Source organism: Pongo abelii, chromosome 21 (genome assembly GCF_028885655.2).
Source record: "Pongo abelii isolate AG06213 chromosome 21, NHGRI_mPonAbe1-v2.0_pri, whole genome shotgun sequence".
NCBI lineage: Eukaryota > Metazoa > Chordata > Mammalia > Primates > Hominidae > Pongo > Pongo abelii.
Window position 1 is genome coordinate 49340275 of NC_072006.2, and position 18207 is coordinate 49358481.

The window sequence follows — 18207 nt, forward strand, 5'->3', positions numbered from 1 at the left end:
TCTGACCCATGAAGTGAGGGCCATTGTGATATAAAAGGCCAATAGAATCCAACTGAACAACTCTTTCAGAATAGAAAAGTCAACGGTAGTAACATATCTTTAGGGGAGGCTGCAGCGATTAGTGTTTCTACCAAAGACCTTGCAGGCTGATGACTCCAATAAAAACACCATTAATTTCCTCTGGTAGGTGCAAAATTAGATGGGTCTTGGAAAATGACAGTGGATTACTTTAGTCAGATGATAATTCCATTTTTAACTGTTGTGTTAGATATATGCTCATCATTACAGTCCCTGGAGTCATGCATCTACTAGTTTCACTCTCTACTCTGAGGAACAGAAACCACTGGAAGCATTTTGCTATTGCCTAGAAGGGATAAGAGTTTTCATTTACTGTTCTAACTCAGGCATACCTCTGTTCTCCAGCTCTGTACCAGGAAGGCCTTGATTTCCCGAATATCCCTATTCTAAAAGACAGCAAACTAATTTTGACTAAATCACATTAACAGGGCCTGGAGAGCACAAAGGAGCAGACACTTCAGCTCTGTAGGTAAGACACACCTTTTACAAGGTGGGAGATAAATCCAGTGCATCTCAGTGAATTTTCTTAGAGTATCCAGTAACCTGGACATATGTGTAGTACTTCTATCACCACAGAAGAAGTACAGTGTTAATTTGGATTTTGTTGGTTCTACTGCTATCAGATCCTGGCTTGCTACTGGGCTTTGATGGTGAATGAAGGCCTAACTATGGGATATCAGGTAATCTTATGACCCAACGTGACCAACTACGATATCATCCATCAAGATAGAAAGTCAAGCATGCCTAGTAAGGACTCCATCATCAAGTGTATCCATGGGTACATGGGATTTGGCTCACGTAGACCCTAATGAGAAGTTTGCTTTCAATCAAGTTGCATGTTTTCTGATTAAACCCAATGACCCACTTGCAAATCTATTGCTTCCTATCCCTATGACTCTGAGCTCTGCTGACTTAAGAGATTTTGGTACCCAAGGGAAGAATACTTCTTTGGTACTCAAGGAAGAATACCCTGAATTGGAGACTCAGCCTGTCACCTGGAGTTTCTGAGCTTTTCTTTTCCCTATGTGTGTATGAAGGGAGCTACAGTCTTGATTAGGGTAATCAACCACCCTGTCAAGGGGAAATATGGTTACTGCTACACAAAGTAGGCAGAAAGGAATGCAAGTAACTCCATGGAATTCCTTGGGGAATCTTCACATGCCAGCAGGACTAACAAGTGCTCAGATTCGCTAGGAATAAAGGTTTAGGTTACCCCATCAAACAAAGAATCCCAACCAACTAAAGTGCTGGCCAAAGGCAGGGGGCATGACATGGCTCACAGAGAAGGCATGTTATAAATGCCAGCAGCAGCCTTATGACCATTACAGAAATGAAGAAGTAGCAATGGCTTCTTTTCCTCCTTGCTGTGTTTTTCTTTTCCTTTCCTCTAGTATCATACAGGTATGCTGGTGGCAGTTACATTTACCATTTATTCCTTATATTACAGGATATTGAGACAGAATAAGTGGTACCAGTGGAAGAATGAACTTATAGCTGGATTCATGAACAGGATATGCCCCATAGGGTGTCTTTCCTTTAGGGCGATCGGTATATTTTGGTTATATATAAGAGTTTCCTTATGTTAGAAACATGCATAAATCTGTGTGTATGGGAAAAGGATGGGAGTGTATGGTATGCTATTTTTGCCTATTAATACCTTTTGCCTTTATTTTGGTGACAATAGATGGTCTTTTCTTTGGGTAAGTAACTTTCCTCCAACTGCCACAAATACGAATACGGTACCTTGCCCTCCATCCCTCCCAAGAGAGAGGCATATGACTCAAGTGAAATCAGACTGTCTCCTGGGATTGGAACTGTGAGCAGGATGATACAGGGAAGGAAGGTGACTGGAGGCAGATCATGTGGGTGGCAGTGTCTTAAACAGAAGGTTCATGAGTCTTGCTACTGAGGTCCCTAGAGCTCTCCTCATTCTTGTATTTCCTGAGGCCTCGTCAGTCAGCTCTTCCTTTGGTCGGGTGAATTTCACAGATACCCTTCTGTAGTGCGCCAGATGGTGGCCCCAAAACATATGTCCATATTTTAATATCTGGAACCTGTAACTGTTACCTTATTTGGGAAAGGGTCTTTTTGCAAATGTGGTTAAGTTAAGGATCTTGAGATGAGGTCATCTTGGATTATCCTGGTGGGCCTAAATGTCATCAAAAGTGTCCTTATAAGACAGAGGCATTGGAAGATTTGACATACACAGACAGTGAAGTGAGATCAGAGGCAGAGACTTGAGTGATGCAGCCACAGCCAAGGAAAGCCAAGAATGGTGGCAGCCACCACAAACTAGAAGAGAAAAGGAGAGGGTTTCCCCCTAGAGCCTCCAGAGGGGAGGGTGGCCCTGCTGACATCTTGATTTTGGATTTCTGGCCTCCAGAACTGTCAGAGAATACATTTCTACTGTTTTAAGCCATCAAGTTTGTCTGAATTTGTTACAGCAGCTGCTGGAAACTAATATATCTTCCAATAAATTCATTTTTTGCTTAATGTCAGTTTCTGTTGCTTATACCCCCAAACTCTAATTGTTAACAGTCATTCATCACTTTAATTATTTTATAAATTACCCTTTTTGACCAAGTTTGTTCCAACTGAATTCCTGTCACTTGCAACCTGTTCTGGCTGGCACAACCACAGACAAAGTCTGTGCCAAATCCAGGACTGGAGCCTGAGAATGTGGCTTCCAAGTCACTCCACATATTGCCCACCCTCTCCAATCACTCAGACAGCATGTCAGGGAGCCATCTCCATACAAGCAGAAACACGTCCTGCGGCCCAGCTCTTTATTTGCATAATGGTTCTCATTGATACATGGGAAGGGGAGCGAGTTGTTGCTTTTCTGCCAGGACCACAAACAGCCTCATGGTGGGCTCAGGCCAGATGATTCTCTCTTGCGCTTTCTCCACACCAGTATTAGGGACCTGTTTGTAGGGTCAGAAAATATGGACGCCATCGGGTTTCTTGCTGTGTTCTGCAAGACCATAAGGGTGGTACATGCAGCCCTTCTGATCTGTCCCTAACCTGGGTTCAGCTGGGCCTAGATGTAAGGAGCAGAGTGTGCAGAAGGGCTGGTATGTGTGTGGTGAATTCAAGGGAGGCCCTTTCCTGCCTAGCTCCATCCTCTTTTCCAATCTGGAGACCCAGAATCCATGCGTATGTAGGGGGCCCACTATGTACTAGGCCCTGTGTATGACACACACCTTCACACATGCCATGCTCTCTGCTTGGAGTACTCCCCACTGGAACCTCATTTGCTTAATTAGCAATTTCTCATTTGGATGGCAGGTTAGATTATCACTTGCTCAGGAAAGCCTTCTCACTTTCTCAGGCCATGGTCCCTGATACGTTATACACACCTGTACTTAGTAGAGCTCACTATGATCTATTTATGTGATTATTGCGATAGAGTCTATCTTCCCTACTAGTCGGTAAGCTTCATGAGTATAGGGATATATTTTTCCACCACTGTATCTCTTGAGACTAGTAAGCAGTCCACAAGTCAGAAGCCAGTAAATAAGAGTGGCTGGGCATAACACAACAGCATGTGTGTCTGTTTGTGGGTGGCAGCGGGGGAGACGCTATGGGGAACCTGAGAGTGCAAGCCTCACGCAAAGGCATTCAGATTCTTAAAATATAATAAAAATACTGTTGGACTAAGCCAAAACATGACTGCAGGCCACACATGAAGCCCCAGTTTAAGACTCTTCCAATGGGTATTTATTGAGTGAGTGAGTGAAGAACCTACAAGGAATATATTGTAAAAACTTCAAGAACCAAGCAGGGACAGGGCAGGCGGAGCTCAACGGACCTCCTTTTCAGTCTTGTTCACATCTTTTTGAGGGCCAGGTCTCTCTCTGGCTATCTTTTTTTCCCCTCTGAGCTTGGCACCCAGTGGGCTGTAGGAATTGGTTGATCTATTCAACATTTACCACACACCTACTCTGCACCAAGCCCAGAGTTCAAGCAGACAATGTCTTCCATCTTGAGGCTCAGGGTGATGGGACAGAGATAGCCACAGTCAGACAACAACAGCACAGTGCTGGGTGCTGTAGCCTCAGTATGTGGAAAGGGCTAGTGGATCCCCTCCTCTGACTTTCTCAGCAAGTGAAGAGAAGATTCAGCAGGCGGGTATGAGAGATATGCCCCCAGCAAGGATGAGGGGGCTGGAGCTGGCCAGAAGGGAGAGGACTCTCACACATGGGCCTGGATGGGTACTCTAGGTACGGCTGGACAAGGTAGGGCTGGACGTCTGTGTGACGGGCAGAAAGGAACTGCCAAGGTCAGACTGTTGGGGGAGGGTCTGGGAAGCCAGTATTCATATATGTCAGCCCTCTGCCACCATTTCAGAGCTAAGCTGGCTTTAAATTAGAGACCCCTCTGCTCTCCTTGGCTTTCATTGCCCTCTGGGTCACAGATTCTGACCATTTGACAGAGGGGCTGGAATCTGGACTTGGAGGCAGGGATTGGACCACTTTACACGGCAGGTCTTGGCGCAGCTAGGTTGTCTAGATCTCAGGCCAGGGGCCCTTCAGATTTTCTTTCTCTCACATCAGCCCTGGGAGGAATATCGGAAGATTATTGCTTAGCAAATCTTGCATACCAGCTAAAGAGGCAAGTACAATGCTATGGTACTTCCTCCCAGAACTCATCCTCCTTCCCTCCAGGACTCATCTTTGATTGCTGACTCCTGTTGGATGCTCCTAGAAAGGAACCACAGCTGAGATCCAGAGCTCCTATATCCAAATCTCCTGTCTGGATCCTTCCCTGGCTCTGAAAGGGATTTCTTATCTTGTGGATCAACTCTGGGGATCCATGAATCACCAAAAAACGCATGCAAACTTCATGAGGGCAGAAGAAAGATGGAGTTGATAGAGCATTGCTCCAGGCCCACCAACAAGCCCAGATTCCACACCTGACTCTGCCACTTCTAATTGTGACATCTGGGAGAGACATTGCTCATCTCTTAGCCTCGGTTTCCTCATCTGTGAAGTGGAGATAATTATCTTTCTCCAACACAAGGCCAAACATGACCTGGCTCATGTACAGGAGGTGCTCAGGAATCATTAGCATCCTTTCAACTTCCTCCCTCTGGCTCATGCCTGCTTCATGAATGGCTTGGAGGCAGGTTTATAAAGCTTTCTGAGTTGCTTGCAGAATCTCACAGAAGCTAGGGTAGCACTGTCCTGCCCTGGGCCTTTGGAGGAAGGAATGCAGCTTTTGGATCTCATTTCTCAGGACAGCATGAGTGATCCTGGGAGGCTCACTACCATGAAGAACTTTAGCAGGAGAGGAATCTCTACTGTCTCAGCTGACTGTAGGGGCATGGCAGGGGGTCACGGATCCCTGGTTTTAATACATCTGAGGGTGTGGAGGCTCACTGGGGGCCTGGCTCTCTAGATCTGCAGACCGTCCCTCCTGAGAGGTTTCTCGGGATGTCTCCAGAGATGCCTCCGACACCCCATCAACGCTGCTCAGCAAGTCTTCAAACTCCCGGTGGTTGCTGTTGCGCACGGCTGCCTCCAGAGCCTTCTGGCGCCGGTAAAAGTGGGAGAACTTGTTGAAGATGATGGTGATGGGGAGTGCTACCACCAGGATGCCCCCTAGGATGCAGCCTGAGGCTGCCAGCTTGCCAGCCACCGTCACTGGCACCACATCCCCATAGCCCACGGTGGTCATGCTCACTGTGCCCCACCACCAGCAGGCTGGGATGGTGTTAAAGCCCACGTCCTCCTCCTTTTCAGCTGTGTAGGCCACACCAGAGAACACTGACACACCCACGGCCAGGTACAGCAGCAAGATGCCCACCTCACGGTAGCTGTGCTGAAAGAGAATGTAGAAAGCCAAGTCAGAGTGGATGGGCTTACAGTCCTGGTATTAGGCATATGGGGAAACTGAGGCCCAGAGAGTATAAAGGACAGGTCCAAAGTCAGCAAGATAGAGCTGGTGCTAAGGCCCAGGTCCCTTAAACTAAGATCTTTCAACTACAGTTGGCAGCAAAACTCCCTGGTTTTGAGCATAGGCCTAAGTTCTATTGTCCAAGGTGTCTGCTAGGCTACAGCTGTTTTTTCTAACTCCGGGGTTACTGGTGGCACCACAGCCAGGGAATGAAGAGCTTGTGATTTTTACACTGTTGCACAACCAAGAGAACCACAGTTTATATTCCACAATGCAAAGAGTTGGTTTCATGTACTTTTGACTGGTCTGAAAAGTATAAAAATATTTTTTGCTCCTCCAGGAAGCTGAGAGGACATAAGTCCCCTGGACCACCCACAGAATTCACTTTCCTATGGCTGTGTATGTTTGCTTTGTCCCTGAGGCCAAGCTCTAGGGCAGTGATTCTCAAACAGGGTGGTTTTGCCCACCACCTCCCCCCCTCCACCCCGCAAGGGCCATTTGGGAATATCTAGAGACATTTTTGGTTGTTGCAACTGGGACAGGTGTGCTACTGTCCTCTAGTGGGTAAAGGCCACGGATGCTGCTAAACATCCTAAAATGTACAGGGCAGCTCCCACATCAAAGAATTACCTGGTCCCAAATGTCAGTAATGCAAGGCTGAGAACCCCTAGTCTAGAGCAGAGTCTCTCCAACTTTAATGCGTGCAGGAATCATGCAGGGGTCTTGGCAGAACGCAATCGCATAGTCTTGGGTAGAGCCAGAGAATCTACATGTCTAGGAAGCTTCCAAGTGATGAGACAGCTGCTGGTGGTCAGGGGCATCACTTTGAGTAGCAAGGCTCTCATCTGGAGTATATTACACCTGCATCTTAGACCCTGGCAGCCCTGATTAGTAACACTCTTCTCCCCTACTGAAGACAAAACTAGCAGTGTCAGGCCCTGGCTCTCTGCATAGAGGGGACAGGGCAGCGTTCTGGGGCACAGGGATCTTCCCTGGGGAGATGCTGAGCTCAGGGGGTCTGGCAAATGTAATTCGTTATACCTGCCCAGTGCCCTAGGATTCTGCCTAGGTCATCTGCCAGCACCCAGTATCCTGAGGGCATATAAGAGGCTTTACTAAGCACGGGTGGAAGGGATCTTTCTTTTAGCATTGTCTGGGGATTATCAGCAGGGCCGCATGGTACTTTAGGAGAAAGAACATAAGGTGCTGGAGCCAGGCACAGGTGGGTTCTTCTCTGGGCTCTACTGCTTATTGAGGAACCTCCAACAAGCCCTGTCACCTCTTGGAGCCTCAGTTTCCACCTCTGCAAAGCAGTGACCATAACACTTACCTCTGTTTAAACCTCTCACGAGCTCTCCTATACGCTCGGGACCAAGTCCAAAATCATGTGCCAAGACTTCATGACCCTTCGGTGCCCTGCCCCGCTTGCCTCTTCAATCTCATCTCTGGGAATCTCCTTCCGTCCATGTCTTCCTCCCAGCATTCATCCTGTTCTCTCTCCAGGCCTCGGCACACGCCGTTCGCCTTGCCTCCCTCTTCAAACCAGGCTAATTTCACCCCCTTGAGTGCAAGCTTGCCAGGGCAGTGATTCACCCACAATGCAGCACCTGGCACCAGGAGGATGCTCAGTAAACTGCAACCAGGCTTTAAAGAGCCAACCCTCCAACCTCAACTTCTTCATCTACGGGAAGAGAATAAATAATAGCATCTTCCTGAGGAAGTTCTCCTAAGGACTAAATTGATAATGGATGTGAAATTGGCAGAGATTTAGTGCTCAGTAAGTGTTAGCTCCTGGGGCTATTCCTAGACTTTACCTATTAAGAGTGACCTATGATTATCAGAGCCCCCTGATAGTGCCAGAAGAAAGGCTCTAGCAGAAAGCCATTTAGCATCCTGCTTTGCGCATCTTTGTGATATATACAATTTGAGGTTTGATAGACATATCAAAAGTGATCTTTGTCTTTTTTCTTTGTTTTGAAAAAGACAAGCAAAGCTATGCCCCAGTTTTCTCCCCAGGAAAAAGAGATAACGGTAAGCCCTTCTTCACAGGGCTGTTGGGATAGTCACACTGCATGTGAAACATACACCTGGTGTCCAGCCCTGTGCCTGGCACAAAGGATGGCGTCTCAGTTCAACGTAAGCCTGGACTCGGCAGACTTGTAAGTTAACCTGCTAACCTGCCGGATGGCTACACCCGCCCACCCCCGCTCCAACCTGGCCTCAGAGGCCGTACCTTGAGCGTGGCTCCCAGCGAACGCAGCCCGGTGGAATGGCGCGCCAACTTGAGTACGCGGAAGATGCGCATGAGGCGGAACACCTGCACCACCTTGCCCAGGTGGCCGAACTCCTTGCCGCCCTGATCGCCCAGTGCCACACCAGCCAGCAGCGTGAGATAGAAGGGCAGCACAGACACAATGTCGATGAGGTTGAGCGGGTGGCAGAAGAAGTTGCGCGTACTGGGCGCCAGCAGGAGGCGCGACGACACCTCGAAGCTGAACCAGGCGATGCAGAAGTACTCGAGGCGTCGCAGCACCGGGTCGTCGCGCACGCCTTCCGGGCTGCGGCCCGCGGCCACCGCAGCCACGGCGGCCGCCGCCTCGCGGGCCTGGTACTCGGGCAGGCTGTGGATGCACATGGCGGCGATGGAGGCGAGCACCACGCTGATGGAGACGCAGCTGAAGAGCTTGCTCGGCAGCGAGTAGCCCGGGTTCTCCATGGTCAGCCAAAGGCGGCGGCGCAGGCGGCCACAGCGCGCCGCGCCATAGCGCGCCAGCTCTCGCTGCACGTCGGAGATCTCGTCGGGGCACGGGTCCACGCTGCTCGGCGTGTCGCTGTCCTCGTCCCAGGCGTGCGGCTGGGTCAAACGCCTCTCCAGGTAGCGCGCGCGGCAGCACGCGGCAAGCGCGTTCTCGCCCAGGCCCCAGTAGTCGGCCTCCTGGCCAAAGGCGAAGACGCACAGCTCGTCGAGCACGTGCAGGTGGCCAGTGCGGTAGAAGTGCAGCAGGCCCAGGAAGAAGCCCGGGTGCCGGTCGAAGTAGAATTCGCGCGCCGCCTCGTCGTAGTCGTCGCACAGGCGCCGCGCCTGCTCCTCCGACGCCGCAGCCTGCAGGCGGCCCAACCGCGTGCCCGGGAAGCGCGCCAGGGCGCGCGCGCTCAGCTGCCGCCGCACGCCACCCACGTTCACGCGCAGCGCTTCGTCGCTTCGCCGCCAGCGGATCCCGGTGTCGGGGCCCGGGAACTCGCTCACAAAGGTTTCAGTGCTCCTCCCTGCGGACACCAGAAGGGCGCGCTGAGGAGTTCCCGGGCTTCCCTTCCTGGAAGACCAGGTTAAAATCCCGTCCTCCATCCAACCAGCCAAGGGGTGTTGGAGGCTCTGTGTGAAGCATCTGGTATGCAGGAGGCGCTCAGTAGATGTCAGGTGCCCTCTGGACTCAGAGTCAGGCCTGGCTTTGACTATCCTTCATCCCCATCATTTGACTTTGGCCAAATCACTGACCCACCCCACCCCCATTTCATTTTTCTCCTTTGGAAAGTAAATGCTGAGATCTACCTGGAAGGATATGAAAGCGATGGAATCGCAGGATGTCCTGGCACCTAGTGGGTGCTCACATAGGATGTCTCCTTTTCCAGGACAAACTTGGATTTATTTACACCAAAGGTCTACTGTGGGATCTTGGGCCCGCCAGCCCTCTGAACCTGTTTCTTCTGCAAAATGAGGATAGTAACACTTACCTACTAGGGGTGTTGGGAGCACCACTTTAGGCCGGAGGTTCTCATAGTGTGTTCCCCGGACCAGCAGCATCAGCATCACCTGGGAATTTGTCAAAGATGCAAATTCTCAGCCTGCCATCGATTTACTGAATTGGGAACTCTAAGGGTGGGGTCTAGCAGTTTGTGTTCTAACAAGATTGGAAAGTGATTCGGATACATAGTCAAGTTTGAGAGCTCCTGCTTTAGATTATGTAAAGCATCTGTAGAGTCAGCCAGACCTGACCTTGAACCTTGGCTCTCTTGTGTCACCTTAGGCAAGTAACATCACCTCTCTGAGCCTCTGTGAAATGGAGATAAAAATATTCACCTCAAAGTGTGGTTATGAAGATTAAATGACCTAATGTCTTTCTTGGGCTTGGCTCACAGAAGGAATTTAATAAATTATTCACTGGTGTCACTATCTTCTGGAGTCAGGCAAACCTGGGTTTATCTCCACCCCTGATGCACCTGGGGCCTTGAGGAAGCTATTTGTCCTCCAGGTCTCAATTTCCTGCACAACATAGACAATAGCACCTACCTCCAGGGATGGCTGGAGGATTAAGGTAGATTATAGAAAGTGCTCAGCCTTAGTGGATACTCAGGAAGGATTTAGGTTCTTCCATTACCCACTGACTCCTGACTCTGCTGGAATTGGGGGCTAGTGACACCTCCTCACCACTGGCAATCGCATTTGCACTGTGGGTTCAGTAATGCCTAGACTAGGGATTAAGTGTGTGTAAAGCACCTGGGCTTGGCATTAAATGGATTTGGGGTTCCACCCTTAGCTCTATCACTTGTGTGACCTCAGGCCAGTCTCCTTCCCACTCTGGGCTTTAGCTCTTTTACCTCTAGAATGGGGATAATGTTGCTTAGGATGAATCATTATTGCAGTATATGTTCAAAGCCCTGGGAAAACAGTAGATGCTCGATAAATGTTAATCCTGTGTACTTCTGTGTGATCAGACCTGAGTCTGCCACTTACTAGCTGCTGACCTTGAGTGCATTCGTTGCCCTCTCTGGGCTTGTTTCCCTGTCTGTGGAACCGGGCAGCATCATACTTTCCAGGAGAGGCTCAGAGAATTAAACGATGCAAGATGTTTATGTGCAGCATGGTCCCTGGCACATAATCAATGCACAATAAACATGTGTGATGTAGCTCCACTCCCACCTCCACTTGGATCTCCACCTGCATTTGGCATCAAAAAATGAAATTTCTAATCCAGTTCCATCACCCATTAGAAGCATAATATTGGGCAAATCCCTTCATCCATCAGAAACTCACTTTCCTGCTCTATGAAACGGGATAATTAATTCAACAAACATTTTCTGACAAGAACCTGAATATCAGTAAGAAAGATCAAGTGACTTGTTCAAAATCATCCAGCTAGTCCATGGCACAGCTAAGGTTGGAGACCAGGTTTTTTTACTTCATTCTCTCTCCACACACTTATTTTGAGCACCTCCTATCTGCTAGTCACTTCTCTGGGCTCCATGCACACCTCACTCGGTTTAATCCCTACACCAACCCTGCCAGGGAGGTTTTCTAATCCCATTTGACAGATGAGCAAACTGTACCAGCCAGGGTCTCCAAAGCGCGGCCACCCCACACTGCTTCCTCCTTGGCGGGGGCTGGGGGAGTCTCTTAGAGGAGATAAGAGCACCAGGAGCCCCAGGCAGCCCCGCCTCCCACTCTGGCTGCCCGGGACCGTCCCGGAGCCACGTCCCTCCCCAAAGGAGGCCCCTTACCTGTGGTGGCACCTCCCGGGCGCCTCGCGTGTCTGTCCCAAAGGCACCGAGGCTGGGAGCCGCTGGCTATACTCGGTCTCGCCTCTGCCCCGCCGGCCCCGCCGAGCCTCCTGCTGCAGGCGGCCCCGCTGCCCTCTCCTTCCTTCTTTCCTTGCCTAGTCCCCCGCGGTTGAAGGCCGCATCGATCGCTGCCGGAGGAGGGAGTGAGGCCGCTGGCGGCCGGAGGCGGCGGTTTCTATTCCTGACTCGGTTGGGGGGTGGTGGTGTCTGGAGACTGGGCCTACCTGCAGGGGCATCCTCCGGAGTTACGGGGCCGGGAAGGAGGGGTCATTTAGGGCGTGAGGATTCCCCCTAGAGAGGGATTTCAGCAGAAGCTTCTCTGGCAAAGGAACAACAGTAATCATGATTTTCTTAATTGAGTGTTTAGTATGTGCCAGGGTACTTCAGCTGCTGCAAGTTATTGATCTCAGTTATTCCTGGCACACACACTTGACAGGGCCAGGATCTTGTGTCCCCCATTTTAGGGGTGAGCTCCAGTCATTTTCTCAGACCGTGGGCATCTGAGTTAGGGAGCTGTAGAAGGTGGCCTCATCTCCCTTGGAGCCCCAGGTTCTTCCTAGGTGAGTTGTGAAGCTTGAAACGATCATTTTACCCCTGAGGCACAGTGTCCTTACCTGCCCACGGGTTCCTGATTCCCACCTGCCAAGTGGGTTGTGAGGGCAAAGAACATGTGCCAAAGAGCTTTGTAGAGGTTATGAAATCCCCACACATGTACCTGTTGTGTGGCTGCTGTGTGCCTGGTTGGGGAGAGGCCACTGGAGACTAGGGCCTGGGTATGAGCCTTTGCACATATTGTTATTAATAATAATGATAATTACCAACATTTATTGAGTACTTACCTTGGGTCAAGCATAGACCTCAATCTCACTCAAACTGCAAATTTATCTGTGGGGTAAGTGCTACTATTATTCCTATCTCACACATAACAACTGCTTTGAGAGGTGTGGTGACTTGCCGGAGGTCCCATGGCTGACTTCTGAGTCCTCTAGGCCAGCACAGTCCAACACCTATAATGTGAGCCACATATATTATATTATTTTATTTTATTTTTTATTTTTTGAGATAGAGTCTCACTCACTCTGTTGCCAGGCTGGAGTGCAGTGGCACAATCTTGGCTCACTGCACCCTCCGCCTCCTGGGTTCAAGCGATTCTCCTGCCTCAGCCTCCCGAGTAGCTGGGATTACAGGCGTGCACCACCATGCCCAGCTAATTTTTGTATTTTTAGTAGAGAAGGGGTTTCACCATGTTGGCCAGGCTGGTCTTGAACTTCTGGCCTCAAATGATCTACCTGCCTTGGCCTCCCAAAATGCTGAGATTACAGGCATGAGCCACCGCGTCCAGCCCACATATATCCTTTTACATTTCTGATTGCAACATTTTAAAGAAGTAAAAAACAGGCGAAATTACAGTTACTCCTCGAACAGTGGGGGTTAGGGAAACCACTCCTCCATGCCTAGAAAATTAGAATATAACTTTTGACTCCCCTGAAACTTAACTAGTAATAACCTACTGTTCGCCAGAAACCTTACCAATAATATAGACAGTTGATTAACACATAAATAGTATCTACATATATCTTAGGCATTCACAACATATCTAACTTATTCTTAAGGCTTTTGATATTTCTAGTCGACATGGTTCATCTGTAAGTTTTTTCAAATTGTCACAAATCTCCAAAAATTTTCCAATGTATTTATTGGAAAAAAATCTGCATATAAGTGGACACTAGCAGTTCAAACCTGTGTTGTTTCAGGATCAACTGTATTTTTAGTGATATCTTTTATTAAATCTAAAATATTATAATTTCAACATTGGAATCAGTAATTATTGAGATATTTTACATTTTCTTTTTTTTTGTACTAAGTCTCTAAAATCCAGTGTACTAATTTTTCTTATTGCTACATAACAAATTACCACAATTTAGTAGCTTAAAACAATACAAATTTATGATCTCATGGTTTCTGTAGGTCAGAAGTCTGGGCATGGCATGGCTGGACCCTCAGGGTCTCACCAGGTTGAAGCCAAGGTGTCAGCCAGGGTTGAGGTTCTCATGTGAGCTTCAGAGTTTTCTTCCAAGCTCACAGATTGTTGGCAGAATTCATTTCCTTGTGCTTATAGGACTGAGGTCTCTCTTTTCCTGTTAGCTGTCCCCTGGGGATCAATCTCAGATTCTAGAAGCTGACTACAGTTCCTGCCCTTAGGCAGTTCATAGCATGAATGCTTGCTTTCTTTCAGGCACATCAGAGTGCTGAATTCCTCTCCTGTAACCAGCCAGAGAAAAATCTCTGACTTTAAAACTCTCACCTGATTAGTCCAGGCCCACCCAGGGCAATCTCCCTTCTGCCATATAATATACATTCATGGGTTCCACCTACACTTAAAGAGGAGGCGATTATACAGGGATGAGGATCATTGAGGAGGGGGTCATCTGAATTCTGCCTCCCATATATAAATCTAGTGTACTAATTTATTTTATTTTTTATTTTTTGAGAGAGATTTTTTGAGATTTATCTATAGCAAATCTCAGTTTGGACTAGTCACATTTTATGTGCTCAGTAGCCACACATGGCTCATGGCTGCCATATTAGACAGCACAGCCCTAGGCTGTGCCACTTTAGTTTTTCCCTCGAAAGAAGAAGTGAGAGCAGGAAGCTGCTTAGTGAGCATCTTGCCCAATTCCCTCATTTGACCAACAGGGAAACTGAGGCACATTTGCCGAGAAGCAGGTCTTCTGTTTCCTGGCCTAAGAGTTTGACTGCAGCCTTCGCTACCCCTCAGGACTCAGGAGTTTTCCCTGGAGCTGCAGAGACTGTTTCCAAAATTGAGAGAAAAGACAGACCTATTTCCCAAGGGCAGAAGAGAATGAAACCAGGATCTGGTTTCATCCCCAGATGAAACCATAGTGAGACGTAAATGAAGTTTTGGTGGAATTTGTGAGCCACAAGTGTGGGAAGGTGGGCCTTACGGGTGGGAAGGACGGGGCATCCCTGTCCTTCATGTACCATGGATGGCCTGTCCCCCAAATTCTCCCTTAGTCCCTGACCAGGTTTAGTCATTGGAATCCGTGGGGTTTTACCTTCAGAGTAAGCTTGATTTTGCAGAAAATACAGAAAATTTTGGAATTAAGTAGACCTGGATGTGACGGGCATCTTCTAAGATGTCTGCCAGTGATGTCGGCCTCCTGGTGTTCATGCCCTTGTGCAATCCCCTCCCCTTGTGTGTGGACAGGCCTTACTGAGCTGCTTCTAATGAACAGAATATAGCAAAAGTGATGGGATGTCACTTCTCTGATTAGGTTACTTAAGGTTGTGACTTCCAGCTGGCTTTGATGAAGCAAGTTGCCAGGCGGGAAAGGTAAGAAAATGAGGGTGACTTCCAGCCAACAACCAGCCAGGAGCTGTGGTATTCAGTCCATTAGTCCTCAAGGAACTGACATTCTGCCAACAACCCTGTTGTTGAATTTGAAAGTAGATCCTTCTCTAATTGAAGCTCAGATGAGACTCCCACCATGGCCGACCCCTCGAGTGCAGTCTCGTGAAGCAGAGAAACTGAAGCAGAAGACCCAGTTAAACTGTGCCCGGGATCTTGACCCACAGAAACTGTGAGATAATACATGTGTGTTGCTTTAAGCTGCTGCATTTGTGAAACCTTGTTACACAGCAATAGATAATGAATACGCTGGGTTCGAATCCTGCCTTTGCCACTAAACTGCTGTGTGACCTTGGGCCAAGCATTCTCTTGGGCCAAGGATTCTCTTGGCCCAAGATTCTGGCTGTGTGACCTTGGGCCAAGGATTCTCTTGGATCCTTATCTTCCTCATCTGCAAAATGGGAACAGCACCTACCTTTCAGGATTGAGATGAGGACCAGCGCATGCTGTTCCCTCTCCATGAACAACTCCTACTGCCCTTTCTTTACCCTGCAGATCAGTTAGAATTTAATTTAGCTGCAGGAACAAAAACAGAATTACAGTGACTTCACTAGAGAAGAGTTGACTTTTTTTTTTGGCAGGCCAGTGTAGGTACAGCTGCTCATGAATAGCCCTGAAGACCCAGGCTCCTTGTCACTTCCTCCTCCACCATTCTTATGTGACTCATTCGTGCCCACAGCTTCTCTGGGATCCTTTACTGCTTTTGTGCACACAGGCTCCTGGTATGTTTTTCCTCCTGACAGCTAATATCTGGGGCTTTCCTGAGGCTGCCAGAGCCTGCTATGGCTCCACACAGCGAGAACCTGAAGTACCTGAGAATGTGTGTGCTCCATCTATGCTTGTTTCTAGAACTGCTCTGTGGGACTTCACTGGATTTCACATCATCACTGGCTTCTTCTCTTCCTGGTGAACTTCTGTACTCCTATAGCCATTTTTCCTGGAAACATTTCCAAAGCATCACCGTCATATGATTCTTCATCTCAAGATTTATTCTGGGGGAACCCAACTAAGACAATCCTCAAGGACACCAGATGGCTGTTCTAGTGTCAGCAGCCATGTTCCAGGAAGGACACAGGGTAAATGGATGACAAACAAAAGGCCAAGTCCACCTCCTTAGTTAGGAAAACTATAGCTTGCCATGTAGCCCCGCCTAGTAGATTTTCCTTACTTCTGATTGGCCAGTCTTGGGTCACATGATCATTGTTTGGTGCAAGGGAGCCTGGAGAGGAAACATATTTTTAAATTTTTAATTTACCTTTAAAATTGAAATATACTGTTCCCATAGTAAAGTGCACAAATATTAAGTTACAGCTGAATGATTTTTTAAAAAAATAAATGTATGTATCCATTGTAACTACCACCCAGGTCAAAATATGGAATGTCACCGGCACTCCAAGAGCCTGGGGGTGGGGCAGGGCAAATATTTCTAACCAGGGACGCTGCTATTGGTAAGGAAGAAGGGGAGAATGGATAATTAGAAGTGTTCTACTTGGCTAGCTCCTGCTAAAACTCAAGGTCTTGACCTGGATATCATCTTCAGGAAGACTTGCCTGGTTTCTAGGCTGAGTTAGGTCTCTCCTGGCCTCCCGTAGCCTCCCAGGCCTCTCCAGTCTGGTATATGTCATGCAACTATCTAGCTAGGGCTTTGTCTCATCCACTAGTGCATGAGTTCTGCGAAGCACAGCCTAGAGCCTATATTAAGTGCTCAGCAAACATTTATTGAATGAGTGAGGGAGGAAAGCAAGGTTAGAGTCTGCAAAAGGAACCAGCCTCCTAGGAGACTTTCCAGAAAGGCAGCGGAGACAGGCAGTAGAGATAGAGCTGACTGGGTTGGAGCTGAACTTGGAGCTGGCACTGCATAGACCAACTCACAGAACTGCTGGAACAGGGAATGAACTAGCCAGGAAGCTGAGCAGGGAATCTAGAATGGGCTGTGTAGATGCTGCTACCTATAGCCAGAGAAGCCATGGTCTGTGACCTGTCACCTCCTGCCATTCCAAGGACCTAGCTCAGAACTCAGAGCTCCAGGATAGTCACAGGGCTCTTGGCAGCCAAGTCTTAACTGGCTTAACTGGGAGCTTCCTGCTGTGACCCCCTAATTTTCCTCCTGATGCCTTTGAGGAAAGAAACCTAGGGCAATAAGCTGTGTATCAACAGGCTTGGGTTCCAGTTGTCTAGAATTAAGTCTGGTCACTTAACGTTCTTGGGTCTTTGTGATCTTCGTTTTTCAGATGTGGACACTGAATCTTCAGATGGGAGGAATCTTAAGTGGGAGGAATCTTCAAAGACTGATTGTAATTAATTAGTGTAATCAATAGGGATGTAAAGTTTATGGTTAGACTGCTCGAGGTTGAATCCCAGCTCTAGTACTTACAAGTTGGACAACTTTGGCCAAATTAACCTCTTTGTGCTTCAGTTTCCTCATGTGTGAAATGGGGAAAATTAATGAAGCCTACCCGATAAGGATACAAGGATTTAATGAGATTATACAAGATTATACATGTAAAGTGATTAAAATGATACCTGGTCCGTGGCACATGATCTGTAATTGTTAGCTGTTGCTGCCTTTATTACTCTCAAGGGAGGAGTAAGGTATGGTTTAATCCTGGCTACATCATTTCTCAGCTGGGGGTCTTGGGCAAGTCACTTATCTCATAGCCACTATTTCTTCACTGCAAATGGGAATAGCCTTTCTCAGGGTTATGGGTTGGATGAATGAAATGATGTTTAAAAGTGGGAGATCTACAGTAGACATTCATTACAGACTCATAACCAGAATCTGAATTAGTCAAGCTCTTACTGTGATAAATCTGTGACAAACAACCCCTGAATCTCTGTGTCTTCTTACCACAAATGTTTATTTCTCTTTGGCAAGTTTGAGGCTTGGCTGGTCTGGCTCAGCTTCAGGCTTGCCCCAGGTGAGTCTCTCCAGCAAGACAAGTGGCTCTGGGCAAGCTCTTCTCATGGCAGAGGGCAGAAGCTCCAAGAAGGGTGGAGGTCAGGTGTGGTGGCTGACACCTGTAATCCCAGCACTTTGGGAGGCTGAGGCGGGCAGATTGCCGGAGGTCAGGAGTTCAAGACCAGCCTGGCCAACATGGTGAAGCCCCATCTCTACTAAAAATATAAAAATTAGCCGGGTGTGGTAGCAGGTGCCTGTAATCCCAGGTACTTGGGAGGCTGAGGCAGGAGGAACACTTGAACTCGGGAGGTGGAGGTTGCAGTGAGCCAAGATCGTGCCATTGCAC

General features: G+C 48.3%; 1 protein-coding gene across 2 annotated transcripts; it reads right to left on the reverse strand.

Annotated features, from left to right (window-relative positions):
* Nucleotides 1–2850: 2850 nt before the first annotated feature.
* Nucleotides 2851–11665, reverse strand: KCNS1 (potassium voltage-gated channel modifier subfamily S member 1). 2 transcript variants are annotated; one of them, NM_001168560.1, is given in 5 exon segments: nucleotides 2851–5901; nucleotides 8210–9243; nucleotides 9709–9787; nucleotides 10705–10912; nucleotides 11473–11665. In NM_001168560.1, coding segments are annotated over 3 exon segments (1581 nt in total). In that variant the 5' UTR covers nucleotides 9785–9787; nucleotides 10705–10912; nucleotides 11473–11665; the 3' UTR covers nucleotides 2851–5430.
* Between the last annotated feature and the right edge of the window lie 6542 nt (nucleotides 11666–18207).

What these genes read in the sequence shown, in the direction of transcription:
- KCNS1 (XM_054541370.2), bottom strand. Translation starts at nt 9,784, where the DNA reads ATGCTGATGCTGCTGGTCCGGGGAACACACTATGAGAACCTCCGGCCT. An exon ending in GCTCCCAACACCCCTAGTAG is followed by an intron (nt 9,244 to 9,708) that starts GTAAGTGTTACT and finishes TGGTGTCCGCAG; the next exon opens with GGAGGAGCACTGAAACCTTT. An exon ending in CGCTGGGAGCCACGCTCAAG is followed by an intron (nt 5,902 to 8,209) that starts GTACGGCCTCTG and finishes ATTCTCTTTCAG; the next exon opens with CACAGCTACCGTGAGGTGGG.